Genomic DNA, 23,237 nt, shown 5'->3' with positions numbered 1-23,237 from the left:
TCCTCTTCAGGGCATTTTCTGGGGGGGGGGGGGGGAGAAAAAGAAAAAAAAAAAAAAAAAAAAAAAAAAAAAAAAAGGAGGAAAAGAACAAGAGATAAGGATGAGTCGCCAAGAATTACTGAAATACAAAATACAAGCAATGATTGCTATGTAAATGAATCTTTGAGTGAGAAAGGAAGAAAATAAATTTTCCATGGGTCAGTCTACTAATGTTTCAATTCTTGTTACCAATGGAAGAAGTAGACTATTTTATTTTCAACAAAAAATATTTCTTTTTCAAAATCATTTAGAATTCATAATGTATCTCAGTGGAAGATGATTATTTCATCTGTGTTTATGATGAGAGGGAAGGGGAGGGGAGAGGAGAGTAGAGGTCTTTAAAGAGACCATACATTTTGGTAATACTTAATTAATTGTCTTTTCCAATAACTCCCTGTCATATTTCCTATTTTTCTACCAAAGCCCTTCCTTTCATACTTGCTAGCTTGTTCTCCTAAAATTGATGAGATATTCAATAACATTTAGAAGAGATAGATTTACATAAAATGTAAGACCTCGTTTTGTCCAAAGCTTTCTCAAGTACAGTTAGAATGATTTAGGATAAATCTGTATAGAGTGGAAGAACTTTGATTCTCACCTTGTACCAAAGCATCATCCCAAACACAAATATTCCATACAAAATGCTCTTGAAAATGAGCATTATGTATACAAACTTCCCAGCTGTAGCAGTTCTCTGATAGTTTTCTGAAATGGGAGAAAAAGAAAAATAAATACCAAACATTTATTCAGGAAAATTCCTGGGCAAGGTTATTATTTTTCCAACCTATAAACTTCTGGTTCAGAATACTTGCACAATTTTTATTTCATTATATTCAACATTTATTTATTTTTTTATTTATCTATTGCATTCCCAGTGGGGGAACTGATTAAGAAATTGTCTGAATAAAGAGAATTAGGGGGGCATCATATGAAATTGGATTTGAGTCTTTCACATAGGAATATAACTTATTCTAATTCTGCAGGGTATCTAAGGAGACAACATGCTGCAGAATGACTTAGTTAAGTCAGTGACCTAACTTCTCACTAGAAAACCGGCATTTAACTTCATGGCATATATAACTGTGTTGCTCTCAGTGATATCTTTATACTAAAATGTTCAGTTTTGGCTTTCAGCCTCATGGAAGGCTTCATGAGAGCAGACAAAAGTTGAAAATTCATACATTCATACAAAAGTACATGGATGTATATGTATATACATGTACCTGCATCTGTGTATATGGGTATAAATGGAAGTGTCTGACAGGAAAAAGAAACACATTATTCATTGAGACACCAGTATATAAGACACATCTTTCAGTGAGCACTTTTTTACATAAATGAACAGATTAATTGTCAAGAAGGGAAAAGAATCAATGACTTAACTTACCTCTGAAGATATCACAGCCTAAACACAGAAAGAAAGAAATATGAATTACTGATTAAGTTCAGATATTAAACAGAACATCTTTCTTTGTGTTTATTCAATTGCTTGTATAATACAGGGTGTGTGTGGGAATTACAATGATACAGCTTTTAGCCAATTTGGAGAAAAACATAATCAGATTCTTTTGATTTCTCTTGGTTTTCCATTTACTGACAGGTCTAGTTAAATGTACTAGATTTCCCAAAAATTTGCAATGAGGACTAATTGTCCCAGAGAAAGGAGCCCACAGAGGATGAGCTCCACACATGTCTTACTTACCAGTATCACCATAGATGAATTTGTGTATTGGTTCCAGTGTTTTATTCTTAAAAAATTCAGCAGTACACTCAAAACGATTCAGAGGGTTGAACCACTCTTGGGCTGAGATTCTCAGTCTGCTGGTCAATGCGTAAGTACTCCCATTTGATGTGGAAGTCTCATCTGTCCCCACTCCTTCTGTCCTCTTCACACCATTCACCTTCCAGACTAAATTGAGGTTATCAGGGTAGAAACCAGAGGCCAGGCATACCAGTGTGGCCTTGTTCTTCTGTTGAATCTCTTGCTTTGATGGTGAAAAGATGGCCACGGCCGGTGGTATGATTTCATCATTCTTCCCTGAAATGGAAAGCAATGTTGCCCAGAGCCTCCATTAACGATTTAAAAAACAAATAACAAATCATGGTGTTTTTTGTTTGTTAATTTGTTTTTGCAGAAATATTTTCATTGGAGGCTGAATGATGAATTCAAGATTAAATAAGAACTATAGAGATGAGTGTGCAAATTCATGGACTTCAGGCTAAAAGACAATTATATATACATTAGATTATGATATCTTTGTACATTGTATACAAATTAAGCTATGCTATATAAGCCATTTGAACAAAAATCAATACAAAATTTGAATAGAATGTGACTCAAGTGTTCAGAAAACAAACAAACAAACAAAACCTGTACAGAGCATGTATAACACTTTTTTTCTGGATACAGTCTAGATAGCCAAAGTTAACAAAGCGGGGCTGTTAATTGACACAAAAAAAACAACAAAAAAACCCCACAAATTTAATTATCTGGTCTTTTGTGTTAAGCTAGAAAATGAGTATGAAACAAACTGATCCCCTGATTTCACCCTCTATTGAGTCTTTAAATATCTGTATGCTCTTTTCCTTGGGTTTTGAGTGAAGACTTATCTGAAGTGGCTTGCATTGTTTCACTGTAAGCCATCCTTGTCCTACAGTATTAAAAACAAAAAGAAACAATCAAGCAAATAAATTGAATCCTCCAGACCTATAATCTACATATTTTATACTACAATTTCTCAGAAGATCCATGAGTAAATGTGATATGTAGAGCAAAATGACCAAGATGTAGTAATATTTAAAAAAAATAAAAGTAAAATAATAGTAAAGAATGTAGAGATACGTATTTGAAGGGTGGACTATTTGATGGGTAAGAAATTGTTTGGAAGGTCTCAGACATAAGGTTGTGGTCAATGGGTCTCTGTCCAGGTGGAGGCTGGCAACAAGCGATGTCCCTGAGGGGTCTATCTTTTTATCAGTGACATAGATGATGGGATCAAGTGCACCTTCAGCACATCTGCTGATGACACTAAGCTGAGTGGTGCAGTTGAGACAGCAGAAGGAAAGGAAGCCTGAGAAACTCGAATGGTGGGCCCATGTGAACATAATGAGGTTCAACAAAGCAAAGTTGAGTGCAGTTGAGACAGCAGAAGGAAAGAAACCCTGAGAAACTCAAATGGTGGCCCCATGTGAACATAATGAGGTTCAACAAAGCAAAGTTTTTCACTTGGGTCTGGGTAATCACAGATCTATATACATACAGAGAGGACAATTCTTTGAGAGTAGCCCTCCTGAAAAGGACTTAGAAGTACTGGTCGATGAAAAACTTGTCATGAGCCAGTAGTGCACATTTGCAGCTTGGAACACCAACAGTATCCTGAGATGCATCAAAAGACAAGTGGCCAGCAGAGCAAAGGAGGTTACTCTTCCTCACTCATCCCTCTCCACTTCACCTACATGAGGCCCCATCTAGAGTACTGCATCCAGGTCTGGGATCCCCAATTCAGGAAAGATACTGGGATCCATAGAGGGTCCATAATGATGATCAGAGGGCTTGAGTACCTTTCCTATGAAGATAGGATGAAGGATCTGGGCTTGTTCAGCCGGGAGAAGAGAAGACTGTGGCAAGATCTCATTAAGACCTTCAAATATTTAAAGGGAGAATATAAACTGAAGGGAAAATGACTTTTTATGCAGGTAGATAGTGATAGGTCAAGGGGGAATGGTTTTAAATGAAAGGAGGGAAGAAATCTTAGAAATATTAGATATCAGGGAAAAGTTTTTCACAGAGAGGGTGGTGAGGTACTGGAACAGGTTGTCCAGAATGGCTGTGGATGCCCTGTCCCTGGAGGCATTCAAGACTAGATTGAATCACCCCTTGGGCAACCTGATCTAGTACTTGATCTAGCAGTTGACAACTCTGCCTGTGGCAGGGAGCTTGGAACCTGATGATCCTTTAGGTCCCTTCCAACCCAAGACATTTTATGATTCTATGAATAAATCTTCCTTTACCACCTATTGAGTAAAATACAGATTTAAATTGTGAAGGCTTGATTCTGCAATGGATATTTCACTTCCATTCATCCTGGAAATAAAGAAGTGGACTATACCCTTGATGTCTTAAGTTGGTGCCATAAAAAAATTGTGAATTTCATAATATCATGAAGAAAAGTCAACGGGACTTTCAAGTATGCTTCTCATTCCCATGTCATAGGACTTGTCAGCTCCATCTTTTCTATTAAAACTTTCTCTTAATTTTGCTTGCATAAATTGATGTCAATATGGAAAAGAATGGAGACCAGAGAAAAACAGGGTTAAATTGTAGACCCTACGTCTACTTGCGTATATCTGAAACTGTAAATACTTTAATGCTGTGTTTTTGTGTGTATATGTGTGTAAAATTTCCCATGCTACAGAATTTTTTTGTGGCATATCTTGCGTAATCCACATTTACCATTTCTTATGCCTCTGCGGATGACATTGCACAATCATCTCTCTCTCTTGTTGGCATTTTCAATTGTTCATGATTTTCTTTCTCAGATTAATTTGACCATTTCCTTCTCCTTTTTTTCCTCTTTCTCCATCTGTCTGATAGGAATTCTTATGCAATCTTAATAGTCAGATAGCAGATGGACAGACAGACTACTTAAACAAGTAGTGCAAAGAGATGTCTGATTGAAACTAAGTGAAATATTGAATATAGTGAAATTTGTTGAAGATTAATCATTCATTTCAATGAAACTAGCATCTTAATGTTTGGATTCTTGTTTTTCCTCTCTGGATCCAATGGTACAGTCCAGGGTCAGTATTGGGTTGCCTAATTTGAGAAAAACTGCATTTACCCAGTTTTCCTGTAGGTGGAAATGCTCTCTTCACTTTCTCTCAAACTTGTTCAAGTTAGTACACTAACTATATCTTTTAAATGGTTTACTTAGTGTGCTTTCAGAAGAGCCAGAGCATGGTAGGTTCATTCTCTCATGCATGCATGCACTTCCTTGGCACCAAAATTCCTCTTTTCTTACCTATCATTAAATGTGTTGTGTTGCCTGTCTCTTTTCTTTCTGTGTTCTCCAAGAGAATCCAAGTGAGGATCACCAGATTTTGCGAATTCCTACCAAAATTTTCCTTACTGTTTATTTCAGAATCTTAAAGGAACTATCTAATATATTTCTTTCTTTCTTACATAAAACTCTTAACTGCAAACTACTCCAGAACTTACACTTTAAAATGTCTACCCTCAAATCTCTCTCTCATTCACTCTAATCAAGGTCCATTAAAACCACTCTGTAAGTTTGTATGTGAGCATAATGTGTATATTTTTTTGTAAGCTTGATAAATATAGCCATTTTCTCCAAATATCCTTATATCATATTCATCTTTCCACATTCCAGAAAGAGTTGGAATTACTTTTATACTGCATTCTGTTGGGATTTCTTACAAATGGAATTTTTATATTCCATTCTAGTCTGTGCTAACTATAGAGCATAAATAATAGACATCCTGAAAAGAGGATCCTTAATCTGAATCTACCAAATTACCTCCTTGCTTATCATTGTTACAGCCCTACAACTTTCCTCTTTGCACAAAAAAACACACACTTCTCATGACTCCTACTTACCCAGAACTGTTACTTTTGTTCCATCTCCAAAATACTGGATATTGACAGAACACAGCCTCACATTGCAATATCAAAACTGCTCACTCCTGTCCAGTGATCAACAGGTTAAAACTTGAAAATTGATTTTTTTTTCTTTTTTGTACAGTAGTACCAAAAGAAGTATTGAAAAGAATGTCTATCAACTATCTATATGGTACTTTATCATTAAATATTCTGCATTTTGTTCTAATGATGATTTGGATGAAAGCATAAAAATGACTATTCATTTATCATTAATAACACACTCTATTGTCTACTGCTGCACTTCGACACTGATATATCCTCACACTTTTTATGAATAAAGGTATATAATGTAAGATCCATCCACCTTTCAGACACACTTTCTTTCCCTCCAGCCTCCATGTCTTATGCCAATTCCTTTTGAGTAAAAGTACATCTCTTCCAGTCCCATGGACACACATTCTATCTGGATATCACAAAGGGATATAGGAATAACATAGGAATGAAAAGGATTATTATGGAGGCAATCTAATTCTTGGGGAAAGATTTGGTCAGCAATATCATTTATTTCTAGTGGAGGAAACCAGAACATTATGTGAACAATGGATAGAGTCTCTAGGATTTCTGCATTGTACAGGCAATATATGTTCTTCCAGAACATGTATTATCTGGCTTGAGGTCTCTTCTTTGATCCTGTCTCACCATTCTGACCCCAGTTTTTTATATTAGCCACAGGAGATGCAGTATATTTCAGCACTGAAATATTCAGACCATCAGGAAGATTCTGTCTATCCTTTCCTTGTAGCCCTGTAGTACATTTTCTCCTCTTTCTTTCAGGCATAACAACAAAGGCATTTTTTATTTAAAGAACCCTTTTCTCCATGAATATACAAAAAAAAAAAATAATTGTTTTTAAACAAGAGACTTATGAAAACAATGACCTTCAATATTTTAGGTGAGGATTAGCTAAAAGCCACATGTAATTTTCAATGTAAAGTCTCATCAGAGCCGCCAGAAAGAATTTGTTTCTTGGAAGATGATTCTTTGAATGTGCAAAAGCTAGCTCCCACAGGAAGATCAGTACCTATGGCATGTGTTAACAAAAGCTTTTGTCAAGTAGGGTAGAAAGGAACTGGCAGACACACTCAGTTTTGCTGTCAGCCTCCACTTATCACTCTTTGTAGCCCTTGAGGTCTGCCTTCTGAAGTTGAGTGGGAAACCGTAAGAAGACACTGTGTACCATGTGTTGTAACAGTGTAAGAGTTTGAATAGTCCAGGATAGAGAAGACTTCATTAACTCCCCACTTTTTCTCCCCTCTGAAGCTTCTGACATCTATGAAATTTGGTCACAGGAGATCGCTAATCTGTAGTGCCTTTATCTTCAGTTAATGAGTCTTACTTCAAGAATCAAAACAACTCAATAAATTCTCTTCATCTTGTTCTTTCTTCTATGGACTTTCTCACTCACACTTTCCTGTCTTTGTCTTCTTTTTTTCCCTTCTTTATGTTTTCATATAGACTTGATTCTCTTAGAAGAAAAAAACAATTACCTAGGAACATCTTGTACAATTATAAGTGCAAATACAGGAAAAAAAAAAAAAAAAAAAGTTCTGAAAATAGTAGCTATAGCTTTAAGATTGAACCACCCATTCACTGTACACAGAATAACTTAAATGTGTTTGACTGAAGGAGGAAATAGTGGTTTAAACAAAAACAGCTGAAAGACAGAATTCTTCTAGGTAGTTGTTCTGTCTTTCTTTAATTTCAAACATACGTTGTAAATGGCATTTCCTTATTTGTAACAGTCCCCTTGATATCTGCTGTTTATCTTGCTCCACATCTGCTGCTCTGAACAGCTTTTCTTGTATTCCCACAGATATCTGCTCTAAAATTTAAGGACACTGCTGGAGCACAGTTAAATATTTTTGCAAACACTTATTTCTTAAAGTACTATAAGCTGAAGTCCAAATTACTGTGATGCTTTTCATAGACTGAGTTTGTGTTAAAGAGAAATCAAGTTTCCTTCCTAAGTGGACTAAAAATGCTAGATTTTATGTAACTTATTGGGGATCATTAAATGGTTTAGTAGGTGATGTCAAAAAGATTTTCTTTTGTTCATACCTTGTAACTTTGACCCACATAGGCGTTCTTGTGAAAAGCAGTTTCTTGGGAGAAAATTCACCCTTTTGATTCAAACAGCCATGAGACTACATGAGTAATGGCTGTAATCAGAGCACAAACTAAACTTCTTCAGTATGATATTCCCATCTGTTTCAAAGTAAAGTATTTTGAGGAGCATAAAGCAGGAAAAAAACAGAGTCAATTTTATCCTAGTGTACCAAAGAAGCATACAAAGGAGACTTACCAAGCACTGTCAGATGAGTGCCCTGTCCGAAGCTCAGTGGTGAGTTTGCACAGTATTTTGAAGAAGTACCAGAATTGCCTGCCACTATCAACATCACATAAAACCTCTATGATATCAGGATATATCATATCTTGCACTAGATCACACACAGAAGGGATCTTTCTGCTCTCATCTGTTTTAGGGAGAAAAAAAAAAAAAAAAAAAAAAAAAAAAAAAAAAAAAAAGTACTTTTTGCAGAAATACATGAAATATTACTTCAGGAGGTTCTGTATCCAGCAAACCCCGTCTAGGGGTAGGAGGGAACTCTTTTCATTTCTGTATCCTGCCTCTCAGCATTACTTTCAGAATTCAATCTGAGGCATCTTTTGTAAAACAAACAAACAAAAACGAGAAAAACAAACAAACAAAAAAAAGAAAAACAACTTTCTGCTTCAGTGAATATCTCCTCTTTCTGCCATCACTAATCTTTGCTAATGAAGAGTTGAATTTCTGGAACTCACCTATCCACCCACCCTGAAATTATCTCCCTCAGCTTCCCTCCTGCCTAATTTTCATAAAGCCATTTAATACCTTTTTACAAAAACATAAGAAAACAAAACAACAACAACAAAAAAACAAACATATTTGTTAAAAGTACAGGCTTCTTTTCCTCATCTGGTACTGCTGCTAGGGTCCCAGTACCAAACTCTGCTAGAAATCAGTCCATATTACATCCAAATGAGTGTATTGTTGGATATATTTTCAAAAGGATAATGTGGGAGTGGGGATTAGGTGTAGTAGGCATTCTTGTAGCTTTCTTCCTAGAAGTTACTTACTTGACTTAGTGCTTTTTCCCCAGCAAGGACAGTGTTGTAAACCTGTCAAAATTGCTGTGTTTTGTTTTGTTTTTCTTGTGATAATATTGTATCCATCCCTCCTCAAGCCCCAGCCAGACAGAATTTTAATTGGCTCTGTGTGGGAGCAGATAGATACTGCTTGAAGCAGTATGGTTCCCATGTGGTCATTAACTAATAATTGAAAATGTGCCGATTTCTGTATGAATGGTGTACTGTCATGGTGGAAATATCTATAGTTTAATGATGGAATAAGCAAAATGTTTCTTCTACTTACACAGGCTGCAGTGAAGTCTAGACTACAAATCTTCCCATGTGAAGAAAAATAGGAACGCTGCCAGGATTTCATTATGGGATCAAAAGATATTCATGTTGGTGACTTCTGGGTACCAAGAGGAGAGGGTATGCTATCTTTTGATCATCCATTCTGTCTGAGTGTACTCCTCAGGAGCATCAGTTTACTCTTTCAAAGAGTGTTTCTGTAAATGCCTTCTAAAAAATGCATCAGTCTTTTCTGCCAGTGTTCTTATGATGACTGAACACGATGCTTTCTTCAGGTCTACACTGAGAGACTGAGGAAAAATTTTACAAAATACTTATAAGTCTGTGCTTATACTGAATGTGCTATGGAAAATAAATGGTCTTGACTGGATGACAGTGCTTCAAAGACAGCTGTTGGGATTGAGATGCTTCTATTTCTCTGCATGCATGCTGAATTGTACTGTGCTATTTGTCTCTTTGAACTCATTACCACTGAGCAATCCAATCTTGTATATATATCTGGTAAGAAGCAGGAAGAATGCTGTGACAGACTGAAAACTAGAAAAACACAGATGTGTATGAGCATACCAAACAGATGCTAAATACCAGTAAGAGGATTAACAGCACAGGTGCACTAAAACAGATGATTGCACTTGCTGTCATGGGGTAATTTAGGGATAAGGTAATCACAAGAAGAAAATACCATCAAATGACATAGTATCTGAAATAAATTTACTAGTGTATTAAAATGGGTATGACAGCTGGCCAGAAGCTTTTATCCTAAGTTTTCTGACATGCACATACATATATACTCTGTGCAGCAAACACCAGTCAGACTCTCCAGTACAACTTGTGGCCAGCACCCTGGACTTGGGTGAACAGGGCATTTGCTCTTTGGCATTTCTATGTCCTTTGAAGTCACCTGGCTTACAATGCATAACTCAGAATCAGTTGTTATGTTGTTTTACTGTTGGATATTCATTAATGTGTTTGCCTGAAGGAACTCTTGTCTCAGCTGTTTACTGTTTTCTGGCTTAGATGGCTGGCCTAAGTCAACACTGGCCTCCTTAGTCATGCCTCACTAGATTGACCTCTTTGATTTTATCCGTATCTGAAGCCAATTCACATTTTTTTTACCTAGGCTGCAATTACTTTCCGGCTTCCCACTGTTGTATGTAACTAGGCTGAAAACTTTTTAACAGTTTTGGTGGATGCAGCCTGAAAATCTTACCCATAACTTTGATCTGTATTTTGGTTCTCTGTATGAACCACCTACGTTCCTCTAAGAGAAGGAGAAATGTAGACAAAGCCAAATTTTATCTGAGTGGTTATTTTAGGCAGGCTTCACATTGATGCTTTCTGACAGAGTTTGAGTGCTGATCACTTTAACTTTGAACCTCAGCCTCCACCAGGATATCCATTTAAGATTAGACCTAGACCTTCATATCTTTTATGAGCTATGCTGTAGGTGAAACAACACCAAGCAATAGAATGAAGTAAGTTAAAATAAGATGTGACATGTTGTTTCACAGTACAGGAGCACAACAATCCATCTGGAAAGAGATTAACATGAATTAGTGCTTGGGAGCTAATTATCTCTGGACTGAAATAATTTATTACTCAAGGTCTACTCAAAAATGAAGGTGCCAAGTATTGCAATAAATTATCAAGAAGGAAGGCGTTTTCCTTAAAATTAAAACTCATTAGATGATAATTATCTTAGATGATAATGTAATGGTTACTTTTAGACTTTTGATAGAATCATGGGCTTATGAAAATGGTAGCTTTGAAATTAGTTTCCAAACTAGTTTTATTACAGGTCTTGTTTTGTTTATATCAGATACTGGAATCCTGAGCTCATCTCATGGTTTAACTTCTCCAAGAAAAGGGGCATTTTTCCTGTTTATTCTTTTGACTGATTCTATTGTTTGGACAGAGCAACACTTTCATATCAACTGTGGTTATTCTGTACTTTGAATTGCTCAGTCTCCTTCAACACTGAAATGAATTACCAAAATTACATACAGTTTATTTGCATACTGAGCAATTAACATAGGATATAGCTTAAGACCAACAGTTCTCTGTACCTGTTCATATTTTTCCCTGGGAGTGTTTCTGTCATGCCCCAAAAGGAAAATCCTTCAGGGCTAGATTCATGAGTCTGGACAGCATGCTTGCCATAATGAAGATATCAAAGGATGGGAGCAAACAGTAGCCTTGACCTTTGGAAGTGTAGTACTTTCCTGCCTTTTGAAATCCAGTCAACAGTAGAACTGGCCTGTTACTTTTAGTCTTCCCTCAGCTATATATTCATAGTAGTCAAGCTTTCATTTTCACAGCCTTCCCACCTGTCTCCCATGATACCAACAGCCCTCTTCCTCATATAGTACCGGATGTTGTAGAACTGTACATTTATTCTCTAGGATTCATTTTTTCCTCCCACTATCCTCAGTAAAGTAATGATTGCCAGATCACAGGAACACACCTCGTCCTCTTCACATTCATTTTTCTTTCCTTCATCTAGACTGAGATTAGGCCTATCTTCTCAATTTATGAACTGCCATAGCGCAAAAACTATTGAGAAAGTGGGGGTGAAAGATTGGAAACCCATTTTCCCTAAAAATAATGCAGAACGTACCACTGCCTATTGAAGTAGTGCTGTACACTATTAATGTCTTAAGGGCTCTAAGGTGGCTAGAAGGAAATGGTAAATTCTTTTTTGGTGAAGTCAAGAAGGGGGTCAGAAAAACTACTCCCTTATACATCAGGAGGGTGGACTTTGAACTATTCAGGACAGTGGTAGAGATGGTCCCTTGGGAGTCTGTACTAAAAGGCGGAGAAGTCCAGGAAGGCTGAACACTCCTCAAGGAGGAAGTCTTAGAAGTGCAGGATCAGTCTGTACAGTAGCTGAGCTACTGTAGAATAAGAGGAAAAAAAAAAAAATAAAAGTACAAATATGTTAACTGTAAGAGGAGGGCTGAGATAAATCTACATTCTTTACTGGATGTGGTGGGGAAATGACCACTGAGCTTAAGGAAAATGCTGAGGTTCTCAGTGCCTTCTTTACATCTGTCTTTAATAGTTGGAACACTTCTGATATCCTGACGGGTGCTCAGCCATCTGATCTGGAAGTCTGGAAGTAGGGAGCAGAATAAATCTTCCACCATTCAGGTGGAAATATTTAGAGACTTACTACTCCACCTGAGGCCGGATGGGATTCTTCTGAGTGTGCTGAGAGAGCAGGCAGAGATTATTGCCAAGGCACTTTCCACCATCTATCACAGTTTCTGGCCAACCAGAGAGGTTCCAGAGGATTAGGAGGTTTGCCAGCAGGATTCCCATCTAACAGAAGGGTCATAAGGAGGATATGAGGAACTATAGTCCTGTCAGCCTAACCTAAGTGCCAGGGAGGGTTACATCTGGAATGGGATCATGTGGCATGTGCAGGACAACCAGGGTATCAGGCTTAGCCAGCATGGGTTCATGAAAGGCAACATTCTACTTGACCAACCTGATCTCCTTCTGTGATCCCCCATCTGGTGGATGAGGGAAGGACTGTTGTAGTTTACCTAGACTCAAGTAAATCCTTTGTCACTGTCTCCAACTGTATTCTCCTGGGGAAGCTGACAGCTCCTATTTTGGACAGGTACACTCTTAGCTGAGTGAAGAGCCAGCCAGACTGTTGGGCCCAGAGAGCTGCAGTGAACAGTTAAAGCCAGCTGGCAAGCAGCCATGAGTGGTTTTCTTCAGGCGTTGGTATTGGGGCTTTTTTGTCATATCAAGCTATCTTTACTTCAGCCTATGAATTTTATTTTTTCTCCAATTTTCTCTCCCCATCTCGCTGCTGGGAGGAGTGAGTAAACACTTGTTTGGTGTTTATCTGCCTGCCACAGCAGCCAGTCATGCAAATTACCACAAGGAGAAAAACTTAGCACCATGAAAGCACAAACATAAACAGCTGCATCACCCTTTTCTCCTCTGGCTGGTCTGTTAAAAGAAACTATAGACAATGTGAATCCCTCCAGTACCTGACCTTGGACACTCAGGCTATTCAGGAGCTGGCTCTAGACTTTTGGTCTCCTCACATGCTTGTAGTAGGACATATGAAACCCTGAAGACTACAGCCTCATTCTGCTTCCTGGTACAGACCCTCCCTCCCTTTCACAGATACAAAATTTCAGTTCTGTTCAACCCTCCACCACCTCCACCCCTCCCCCCCACCCAACAAACACACACACAGGGACCCACACATGTGTACTATCGGTCTTCCAGCAACTGACCTCAGACATAGTCTGCTTGGTAGCTGTTCCTGGATCCTCACTCTCCCAGTCACTGATAGTGGGACACACAAGCTTCTGAAGGTTGGAACCCCTCTTTATTTACTCACAAATATCACAGTGGATGCACACAATATCAGCAGTGGGTGAGCCTTCTAACATTCACATGACAGACCGGCTGTTCCTCTCAGTATTGTCATTGAATTTATTTCAATGTGGATACTTTATAATACTAAGTGTCACTGGAAGCTATGGTGTAGAATGCAACAAATACTATGGTGTAGAATATTGCAACAAAATATCAAGTTTGGAAAAAGCACTCAGGCTTCTTGAATGTGGTGAAACTTAAATTTTATTCCTAAATTAAGGATCTGACACCTCTGCACGGCAAGGTGTTTAAAAGCTACAACAGAGATTATCTTGTATGTCCATGGGAAATCTGGCAGTGATTAAAACAAAATGGAAAGAACAGCAGAGAACAGAGAAACATCAAGAAAGAGGATATTAAGAAGCTTGGACTCTTTTCTACAGAAAAGAAAAAAGTAGAATTTGCTGTTTTCCTGATGATGCGATGGATAAGATGATCCACTTATTCTCTATATAGCTTGCTACCAGCCTAAATGAAAACAAAACAGAATAAACATTTAAGCAAGAGCATGATGAAATAATAGTCCAAATTTACAACTGTCTGTACTGTTGTGTTTCCTGAGAGCATGCAGAAAAAATGAGCAAGTCAAGTTGATGGTACCAGGCTCTTTTCAGTGTCATGCAGCAATAGAACAAGGGGCAAGGGACAGAAACTGGAACATAAGAAGTTCCATATAAATAAAAGGAAGAAAACTCGCCTGGACACTTTCCTATGCAACCTACTATAGAGAACATGCTTTAGCAGGAGGCTGATATGGTAATATGGTTAGGCTGCAGTTGGACTTGATGAGCAGATCTTTTCCAACCTGGGTAGTTCTATGATTCTATGATTCTATGTATCCCATTCACTGTATGTATCTCCTCAAAATCCTTGATTTCTACTTTTGCTGGAGGTAAATTTCCCTTTTCAGTGATTATGAAAAGCATGATGTATCTGACATTTCCTTTCTTTACTTTTTGGAGAAGCTGTGATTACTATTCCTTCTCTTTTTCCATATGTTTTCAGCAAGAATTTCTCTGCTGGACAGCATGAATTTTGTTTGAGGTCTGGAAAAACTGTAACAGAAAACTTACTGCTTGTGATTTTTTAAACTAGCCCAGAGAAATCTGTAAAGAACAAAAGGAACATAAACCCTGAGCTGATAGTAGATTTTGTTTGATCCATCAATACTTATATTAGCAAACAAGCCCAGCCTGAAAGTGGCACATCAGCCTACCTTGACTGTCCACATCAGAGCGCACACCAAAACTGCATAGAGGAAGGCTTTGCCACACAGAATGAGGTAAGTGAGTTTCATAGAATTTCCATGCCGCAAGTAGGACTCTGCAAAACAAATATAATTTGTGTATTAAATTATCATCATTGGGTGTGATTTGATACAATGTACCAGAAATACTTGAAATTACAGTCCAGTGAGTGACTCTGCTGATATTTAAGACAGCACAGAATGGGAAAGAATATTGTGATTCAAAGAACGAAACGAGAAAGCAATTCTAGAAAAGACACAGACTGGCTTTATGGTAAGAAACTATGTTCTGATTGAGAATGTTTAACCTCTGTGTTACCACACCTCATAAAAATAAATGTAGGCTGGTCTTGTAAATCCCACTTAGGAGCTTGAATTAAGTTGAGTTACAAGATATAGATTTTTCGCTTGTTAGTGTCAGTGAATGGTGTTGTATCATGTAAGTTTTACACAGCACAGAATAACATGGCATCTAGCCTTTTATTTTTACAGCTTTCTGATCTTGCCTGATCAGTCTGGTGGTCTTCTATGATGGAGTGGCAGCATCAGTGGATGAGGAAAGGGCAATGGATGTCATCTTTGACATGGTCCCTCACCACATCCTCCTCTCCAAATTGGAGACACACGAATTTGAAGGATGGACCATTCGATGGATTAAGAATTGCTTGGATGGTCACAGCCAACGGGATGTAATCAATGTTTCTATGTTGTGGTGGAGGCCAGTCACAAGTAGTGCCCCCCAAAGGTCAGTCTTGGGACTGGCACTCATTGACATCTTTATCATTGACCCAGATGATGGCTCAGCAACTTTGCAGGTGACACCAAGCTGAGCAATGCAGTTGATACAGTAGGGGGAAAGGTAGCCACCAAGAGGGACCTGGCCATACTGGAGAAGTGGGCCCAGGTGAATTTAATGAGATCCAAAAAGGCCCTTGTAAGGCCCAATTTGGAATACTGCATCTAGTCCTGAGGCCTCCAGAACAAGAAAGATGCAGAAGTCTTGCAACAGATCTAGATGAGGGAGTCTCTGATCATGTTAAAATGATCAGAGGGCTGGAACATCTTTCCTATGAAGAAAGCATGTTTAGCATGGAGAAGACTCTGGGGAGACCTCACTGTGGTTTTACAGTACTTGAAGGGAGCATATAAACAGGAGAGGGAATGACTGTTTTCATGGGTTGATAGTGATAAGACATGGGGGAATGGTTTTAAACTAAGATGGGAGATCTAGGTTAGATATTAGGAGGAAATTTTTCACTCAGAGGGTGGTGATGCACTGGAACAGGTTGCCCAGAGGTTGTGGATGCCCCATCCCTGGAGGCATTCAAGGCCAGACTGGATGAAGCTCTGGGCAGCCTGGTCTGGTGGCTGGCAAACCTGCACATGACAGGGAGGCTGAAACTAGATGAGCTTTGAAGTCCTTTTCAACCCAGGGTGCTCTATGATTCTATGATTTTCAATTTCAATGTCATAATCACTTGGCTAGTATGACTTGGTTTTCTTTCATGGATGAAATTTCGGCTAAAAAAAAAGGCAAACAAGAAGCTTTCCTATACAAGGCGATGTTGAAGACTGGAGGAGACAGAAAGAGCAAGCAACAGCACAGAAAGGTTCCACATTATCTTCCGTTATTTCAAAAAGTAAATGTAGATAAGAGCCATACAGAGTGCAGCTCCAACCTTCACTGTGTTTTTTGTTTTTTTTTTTAATAACAGAGGTATCGCTCAGTCCTGAAAGGATAAGTTAACCTTCTAGTAGAAAGAAATTTTAATGAATATATCTCACCTCTTACACTTACCATCAGTAAAACTGAAATTGAAATATAAATGTTTATTTGTCTTCGAGAAGGTGAGAAGGTACACATACCTTTAGTAAGCATGCATCCTAAAAGAGAAACAAGAACATAAAGTCACATTTTTCTTCAATTCATTTTTTATTTCAAACACATATCTTTGACATTTCAGTTTACAATATTTATTTTACTATACTATGTATTTTTTATTTTACATTAGTATATATTTTACTATAAATATCACTATGCTCTTGCGCTAAGAAAATTTGAATAAAGTGCTGAAAATCTATACAGAGTGATAATACTGTAGATACATGGTGCTGTAAATATGAAGACATATACAAATACCCATATAATTACAAATATATCTGTGTCATGAACAAATCTCTGTATAGAAATAAATAACCTATATCCTTTTTATACCTCTTTCAAGTCATTTCTAACTCGTACACTGTAACACTAGAACGTGATATAAAGCATGGCAATAATAGCAGGAAGGCAAAGTCTTTGACTACAGCAAATGAGGACAAGCCCAAATGCAGCAGCCATAGACAAAGAAATAAAGGAAGAACATTTGCTTACCTTTGGGAGGCCTCAGGTAGGCAGGGATCTCCAGTGAGATATCCTCACCTCCACTGCCAACCCTTAAATGAGGTCATGGAATGGAGTGGATCCTGACTCCCCTCCTTCCAGTCACTCAAGTGTATTGTGTGCAACCAAGCACCTGTGGGTTGGCCCTGCCTTCCTACCAGATGCCCAGTCACTGTTTCAAGCCATAACTTAGTATTTCCACTATGTAAATCACAGTGATACTCATTTGTTTGTCACTCACCAGTATCACCATAGATGAATTTGTGTATTGGTTCCAGTGTTTTATTCTTAAAAAATTCAGCAGTACACTCAAAACGATTCAGAGGGTTGAACCACTCTTGGGCTGAGATTCTCAGTCTGCTGGTCAATGCGTAAGTACTCCCATTTGATGTGGAAGTCTCATCTGTCCCCACTCCTTCTGTCCTCTTCACACCATTCACCTTCCAGACTAAATTGAGGTTATCAGGGTAGAAACCAGAGGCCAGGCATACCAGTGTGGCCTTGTTCTTCTGTTGAATCTCTTGCTTTGATGGTGAAAAGATGGCCACGGCCGGTGGTATGATTTCATCATTCTTCCCTGAAACAGTAAGGTAGAAAGTAACATAGCCCAGAGCCTTCATTACTCTTCTCAGCCAGCGATCCCTTGTAACCTTGCATTTTTTGGGCTGCATGGCTGGCCTGTTAATAAATTCCTAGTAGACAGATAATTATCTGTAATACAGGTATAAACAAGGGAAGTGCAAAAATCATTTGTTGTACAGTAATATTAACGCTATAGCAGCACAATTGCAGTACTATTAGCATTCCTCATGGTTCTATCTGAACAGGACAGTTGGTAGGAAGCTGAGCAAACAAATTGGCAGAAAAGTACTCAGTAGGCCTATATTTGTGATGTTGTACTAGGAAATAAAATTCATAAACATCTTCAGCTGACCATGGCATGTTCCTGGAATTATAGTAAGACATGATGGTTATTGTTTTTTTCAAAACTATACTTCCATGTAATACCTTACTTGTAGCCCAAGGTATAATATGATCTGAAAGGAAAGAGTTATTCACCCTCACTGTTTGAATTAAATAACACTTTAGGTACATAATCTAAAACTGACTGGGACAAATTTAGCTTTAGTTCTTAACTTAATATCCTATTTTAAGACTATGAAATATTGTGTTGTGTCATTTATTATTTAGGTTATCCTCAGAATTAGAAAACCTCATCTAAGACTTTGCAAAATAAATGCAGTTTTATACACTCACACACACAAAAAAGTTCCATGTCTTAGATGATCCATGTCCTTATGTGTATACAACATGTGCAGTCAAGAAGGATCTAAAAGGCTACAGTAAGATGTTACTTGCAAAGCAGTAACCCTAAAATCAAATTTTTAGTATTTTTATGTTATATTCCACATATATTCACACATATTCATGAAGTGAATTATGGACAAAGATAAGACTTTACTCTTTCTATGTGATGGCATTATAAATTGTGGATGCTTTTCATGACCATTCCCTTTTTTTCTAGAGTGGATACATAAATAAAAAGAGTTCTATATCTTGCACAGATCTTGACCCCATAAAGCCTCAGTATTTTCTTTCAACTGTTAGCCTTGATCATGATTGTCAGTGTTTACTCCACAAAGAACCTTCATCCCCTCTGTGAATATATATGAGCTCATACAGATCTCAGAAGAGGTATTAATAGTAATGTGTCTTCATAGTCAATTCACCAGAAAATTCTGAACTCCTCTGCTTCCATTCCAGCTGACACAAACTAAGGTTGATTACTTTTACTGCTCCCTTCCAGCACCTGGTTGTATCTTCGTTGTTTATTTTAGCTCTTAATGTATATCTAGCATAACATCAGTGTGGTGGCTTATTAGTGAAGACATAGAAACAGATGAAGAAAAGAAAACACAAGATAATAGTGAGAGAGAATTTTTTAAACAAACAAAAAACAAAACAAAGAGGAAAGTTGTGAAAAAGTCTTTCAGAAAGAACTGAAGTAAAAAGAATAGAAAAAACCCAACCAAACATAGCCAGAGGATTAGCATATATAATCAGGAGACTGATACTGCATCAGGAGACTGATGCAAGCAAGAATAGAGACAATCACAAAATGCTGTCAACAGCCCATTCTGTTCTGATCGTCCATGTCGGTCATAAATCGCCGATGCATTAATTAACCACTTGCATGCATAAATGCATGTATGAAAAAACTTATCACAGTTCTTCCATTCCATTCTCATGGTAGCTTTTGTGATTTCTTGTTATCTTTAACTCCTTCTCTCATTTGAAAATCATCTACATATATACTATATATTATTATCACAAGGGAAATTTTCAAATGTCCTTCACATTAAGCACTTTGGGCAAAATCACAGCAGCTTGTTCATAACTTTGATTACAGAGCTGATTCCAAATATAACTAGTGCAGTTAAAAAGCAAAGCTGTACATCATCAGTCTATAACCTACGAAGTCCTTGTGTTGCCCTTGTCAGTCACTAAGTTCCTTAGGATGGAATATTTAAAGGAATATATTCTAGCATGTATTTCTACAGTTTGCTATCAGAGCTTGCAGTTGCCGGTGGAAAAAACAGTTTTACTCTGGGATTCCAAAAAGCTCAACAGATCAGGTAGTCAATGTTAAACTCTTTTCTGCAAGAGGAGAAGGCTGAAAAAGTAAATGGAGAAAAATAGAAAGAATAGAGGAGAATAGAGCACTTTTCCTGCTCAGAAAAGTGAGAGAAAGAGAACATAGACTTTTTAAAAATCAGAAACAGTGAAAAAGAAAGTTAAATGGAGCCAGTGTCCCAGTGCAACTTCAAACAGCCTGTTTAACATCTATGGTGAGAGAAGCAAAGTACCAGCAATCTGACTTTTGACTTACCTATTACTGTGAGTTTTGTCCCAGTGCCAAAGAACAGTCTATCATTATTCACACTATTTTGCAGCTGTATTAAAACCTCTCTGCTACTGTTCATTCTCTGAGCAAAGCTTCTGGACTAACCCTCCCTCATGTGGTACTAGTAGACAGTGAGACAGTGAAACACAAAGTACATTAATTTATGGTCTCCTAGGAAATATATGAAAGGTCTGTAAAGGAACAGTAATTGCATCTGTCTATCTAATCTGGTGAGACAAGTCCCAGGAATTCCTCTTCTAGAGCTCTCTTATTCAGGCATAGGTGAATCAATTTGTGCAGCTTTCAACAGTTCTTTACAGGACACTTAAGAACATGCAGTATTGGAACATATTCCTCATACAAAGACAGCAGATATTATTTCCAAATTTTCAGCTGAACGGACTCAATTCCTTATTTCCCCATCTCCTTTCAACATCATGAATAGTCTTTTCTTGTAAAATAAGTGCTTTGGCATTTTTAGCATGCAAGGTGGTTTGTAGTGTCAGCAGTCAATGATGGGTCAGTATATTGCTTTTCATCAGCACCTCAGATTCACATTGTATTTAAAAAATAATAATAATAATTAATCAATCACCTCAAATTAAGGGCCTCCATTTTTCCTATGGAGACAGAACTTGATCACTTGAAAGCTTTTTTCCTCTTTAGTGAAGGGCCTGGTATAAAAGCACAAGACAGCAGTTCTTCTAATTCCAGGAACAATAGTAATGAGAACAAGAGATCACCATCGCTGGCAACCCTGCCTGAAGCAGGGGGATTGGAACTATGATCCTTGAGGTCTCTTCCAAGCCAAGCCATTTTATGATTTATCAGTCTTAGAATCACATTTGTGTTGTCCATATCCAGAATGGTGACCCAGAAATAAATGTTCTCTGGAAGTTGCTTTATTTTAAAAGTAGTCTTTTGGTGATATTCATCAGCTTTTCACAATTTATTCTGAAACAGTATGAATCTTATTCCAAATAGACTTTTTAGCACCATCCTGACAAACATGTTATACAGAAAGAATTTGTGGAGAGCTGTTAGGAGTATGTTACTAACAGCTGCATAGAGCTGTTAGTATTGCCTGTGATAAAGCTGAGTACTTTTTCCTTCCTTTTTTTATTAACTAAAAACTAGCAGACATACGTCTTTCCCAGTTATCTGATTTAACACATTTTAGTTTACCCCCACAAGATCCTAAGTAATTTGTTTTTAAAGTCTTGATTTTCTTTTTGAGACCTCTCTTAAATGTAACTGTAATTCAGATAGCCTTTCAGCAGTATCTCCATAATAACCTGGAAGCACAGTTACACTTTTCAAGAGCAGTGATTTTCGCAGATGTTGATTTATTAAGAACATTGATGACATGCATATATTTTTTAACCCAAACTTAACTCATTTGACAGACAGCTCTTTATCACAGAAAATGTTTTCTTTCAGTTATTCAAAATGAAATGCGTCCTTACCTTGAATGGTGAACTTAATCTAGTCTCCAAAGTAGACTAGCAACTAGCACATATGTAAAACACCAGTTGAATAACTAAGAGGAGAATAATGCTAAGGCGAAGTAATCTGAGAAGAATACCCAGGATTTAAAGCAATTTAAAAAAGAAAAGAAAATTTTCTTACCAATCACTGTAAGTTTCGTGCAAAATCAGGTTACTGTCACTATGACATACTGTTGTATCATAAGTTAAGAGAAAGAGTGCACTGCAATTGAGTTTAGTAAGCAGAAACTTAAACAATATTTGCAATGTCTGGAAAACCAATCTCTATCTAAATGACTGTGGCAGAGCAACAGCTTGAAATCTCTGTAGCAGTAGAAGTAGAGTATTTTTTCAGAGTTTATTTGTATTTTTGTCTATATTTCATTGTTAGAAAGAGGTTCTGAAAAAACGAATTGCCATGTTTTCCTCCCTCATGTGCTATTCTCATTTTGTAGACGTAAACTGTATGGAGGTGCTCAAAATGGTGTAAGGGGGTCAGTGTCTAGAAATATAAATATTCCATAATTACAGCTTCCATATTGTCAGCATACTCCAAACATTGAGAATGTTTTATTTCTTTAACACATGAAACTAAAGAATCAAGTTGAGTTGTGGTCATAGTTGCACACCTTTTCACCTAGGAGCTTCTCCTTTGTGGTAGTAAATTAAGACAGAATAATATTTCTTCCCCTTCAGTCATCTGATAGTCTCACAGGATTCCATTCAATTTTCTGATAGCTTGAAAGTAATTCACACAAGGACTGTCCAGAAGAATCAGTTGGAAAAACTGCAATGTGCTATCAAAGAGAAGGAACTGAGAAAAACATCACCTTGACAGACATGAGTCAGTCTGTGGATGCTGGAGACTTACTTGCAAGAGAAAAGCCCTAACAATCCTTTTATGTATTGCTTCTGAAAGTTACATGCTACATTTCAGATTCTTCTATCTCTTTAATAAAGAACCATTTTGGGGGTGGTAACAGCAACCATTACTGCATCAGAAAGATATTGTTTGCTTCACATACTGTGATAGATTTAGATGCATCTGCAGTCAATCTGATTTGCAGAAAATTATTTCAAGGTAATTCCAGAATCCACTATCTTGTTTTCCAGACAGAATAGGCTTGCAGCTCTCAGATGATGAAGGTAAGCTCAAACATACTATGTCTGTCAAGAGAAACCAAGACAGAACACAAGCACGGTGCTATAGAATGCTCTCTAGTTGTCTCAGTGCACTCTCCCATGTGGCTTTTGCGAATATAGGTTTTTGTAAAGACCTCCTGGGAAATGCATCATTGTGGCTACCCCCTGTCCCCACAACGGTACAGTCTCATACAAAAACAATTCCACCTGTGTCTACACTCTCTCATTTTATTATCCAGACACTGTAAGAATTTTCTGTGGAAACCACAGGCCACTTCCTTCCTCTGCCACTGCTCTGTCTGTGTGATAGTCCAATTATCTCCTGTTGAATACATTATCCATTAATACATCGTTCCAACAGTTCTTCCTTTACACAAAAATGATTCTTTGTTATGATTTCATGGCAGTAGTCATGGTGCTTTCATTCCCACTCTTCTGTCTCAGGATGATAATGGAACCCAAGACTTCTGTAGTTGTTTTACATTGAAAGTGATTTGCTTACTACAGACTGGTGTTTCTCATTGTAGTCTTGC

The 23,237-nt window shown here is 37.6% G+C and overlaps 1 protein-coding gene across 1 annotated transcript in view; it reads right to left on the bottom strand.

Moving 5' to 3' along the window:
- LOC140251924 (M1-specific T cell receptor beta chain-like) overlaps positions 1-23,237 on the bottom strand; it is a 64,587-nt gene that overhangs the window by 31,255 nt on the left and 10,095 nt on the right. Inside the window, exons 4-11 of the mRNA XM_072336164.1 lie at positions 20,060-20,112; positions 17,411-17,746; positions 16,653-16,670; positions 14,757-14,863; positions 8,022-8,127; positions 1,742-2,077; positions 1,427-1,444; positions 638-744 (exon numbers count right to left, since the gene is read on the bottom strand). Coding sequence (XP_072192265.1) covers positions 638-744; positions 1,427-1,444; positions 1,742-2,077; positions 8,022-8,127; positions 14,757-14,863; positions 16,653-16,670; positions 17,411-17,746; positions 20,060-20,112 — 1,081 coding nt within the window. The remainder of the gene's footprint in view (positions 1-637; positions 745-1,426; positions 1,445-1,741; positions 2,078-8,021; positions 8,128-14,756; positions 14,864-16,652; positions 16,671-17,410; positions 17,747-20,059; positions 20,113-23,237) is intronic.

The sequence above is a fragment of the Excalfactoria chinensis genome, chromosome 1 (assembly GCF_039878825.1).
Source record: "Excalfactoria chinensis isolate bCotChi1 chromosome 1, bCotChi1.hap2, whole genome shotgun sequence".
Classification (NCBI taxonomy): Eukaryota; Metazoa; Chordata; class Aves; order Galliformes; family Phasianidae; genus Excalfactoria; species Excalfactoria chinensis.
Note: the sequence above shows the minus strand (reverse complement) of the source record. Positions and strands in the feature narration are given on the sequence as shown.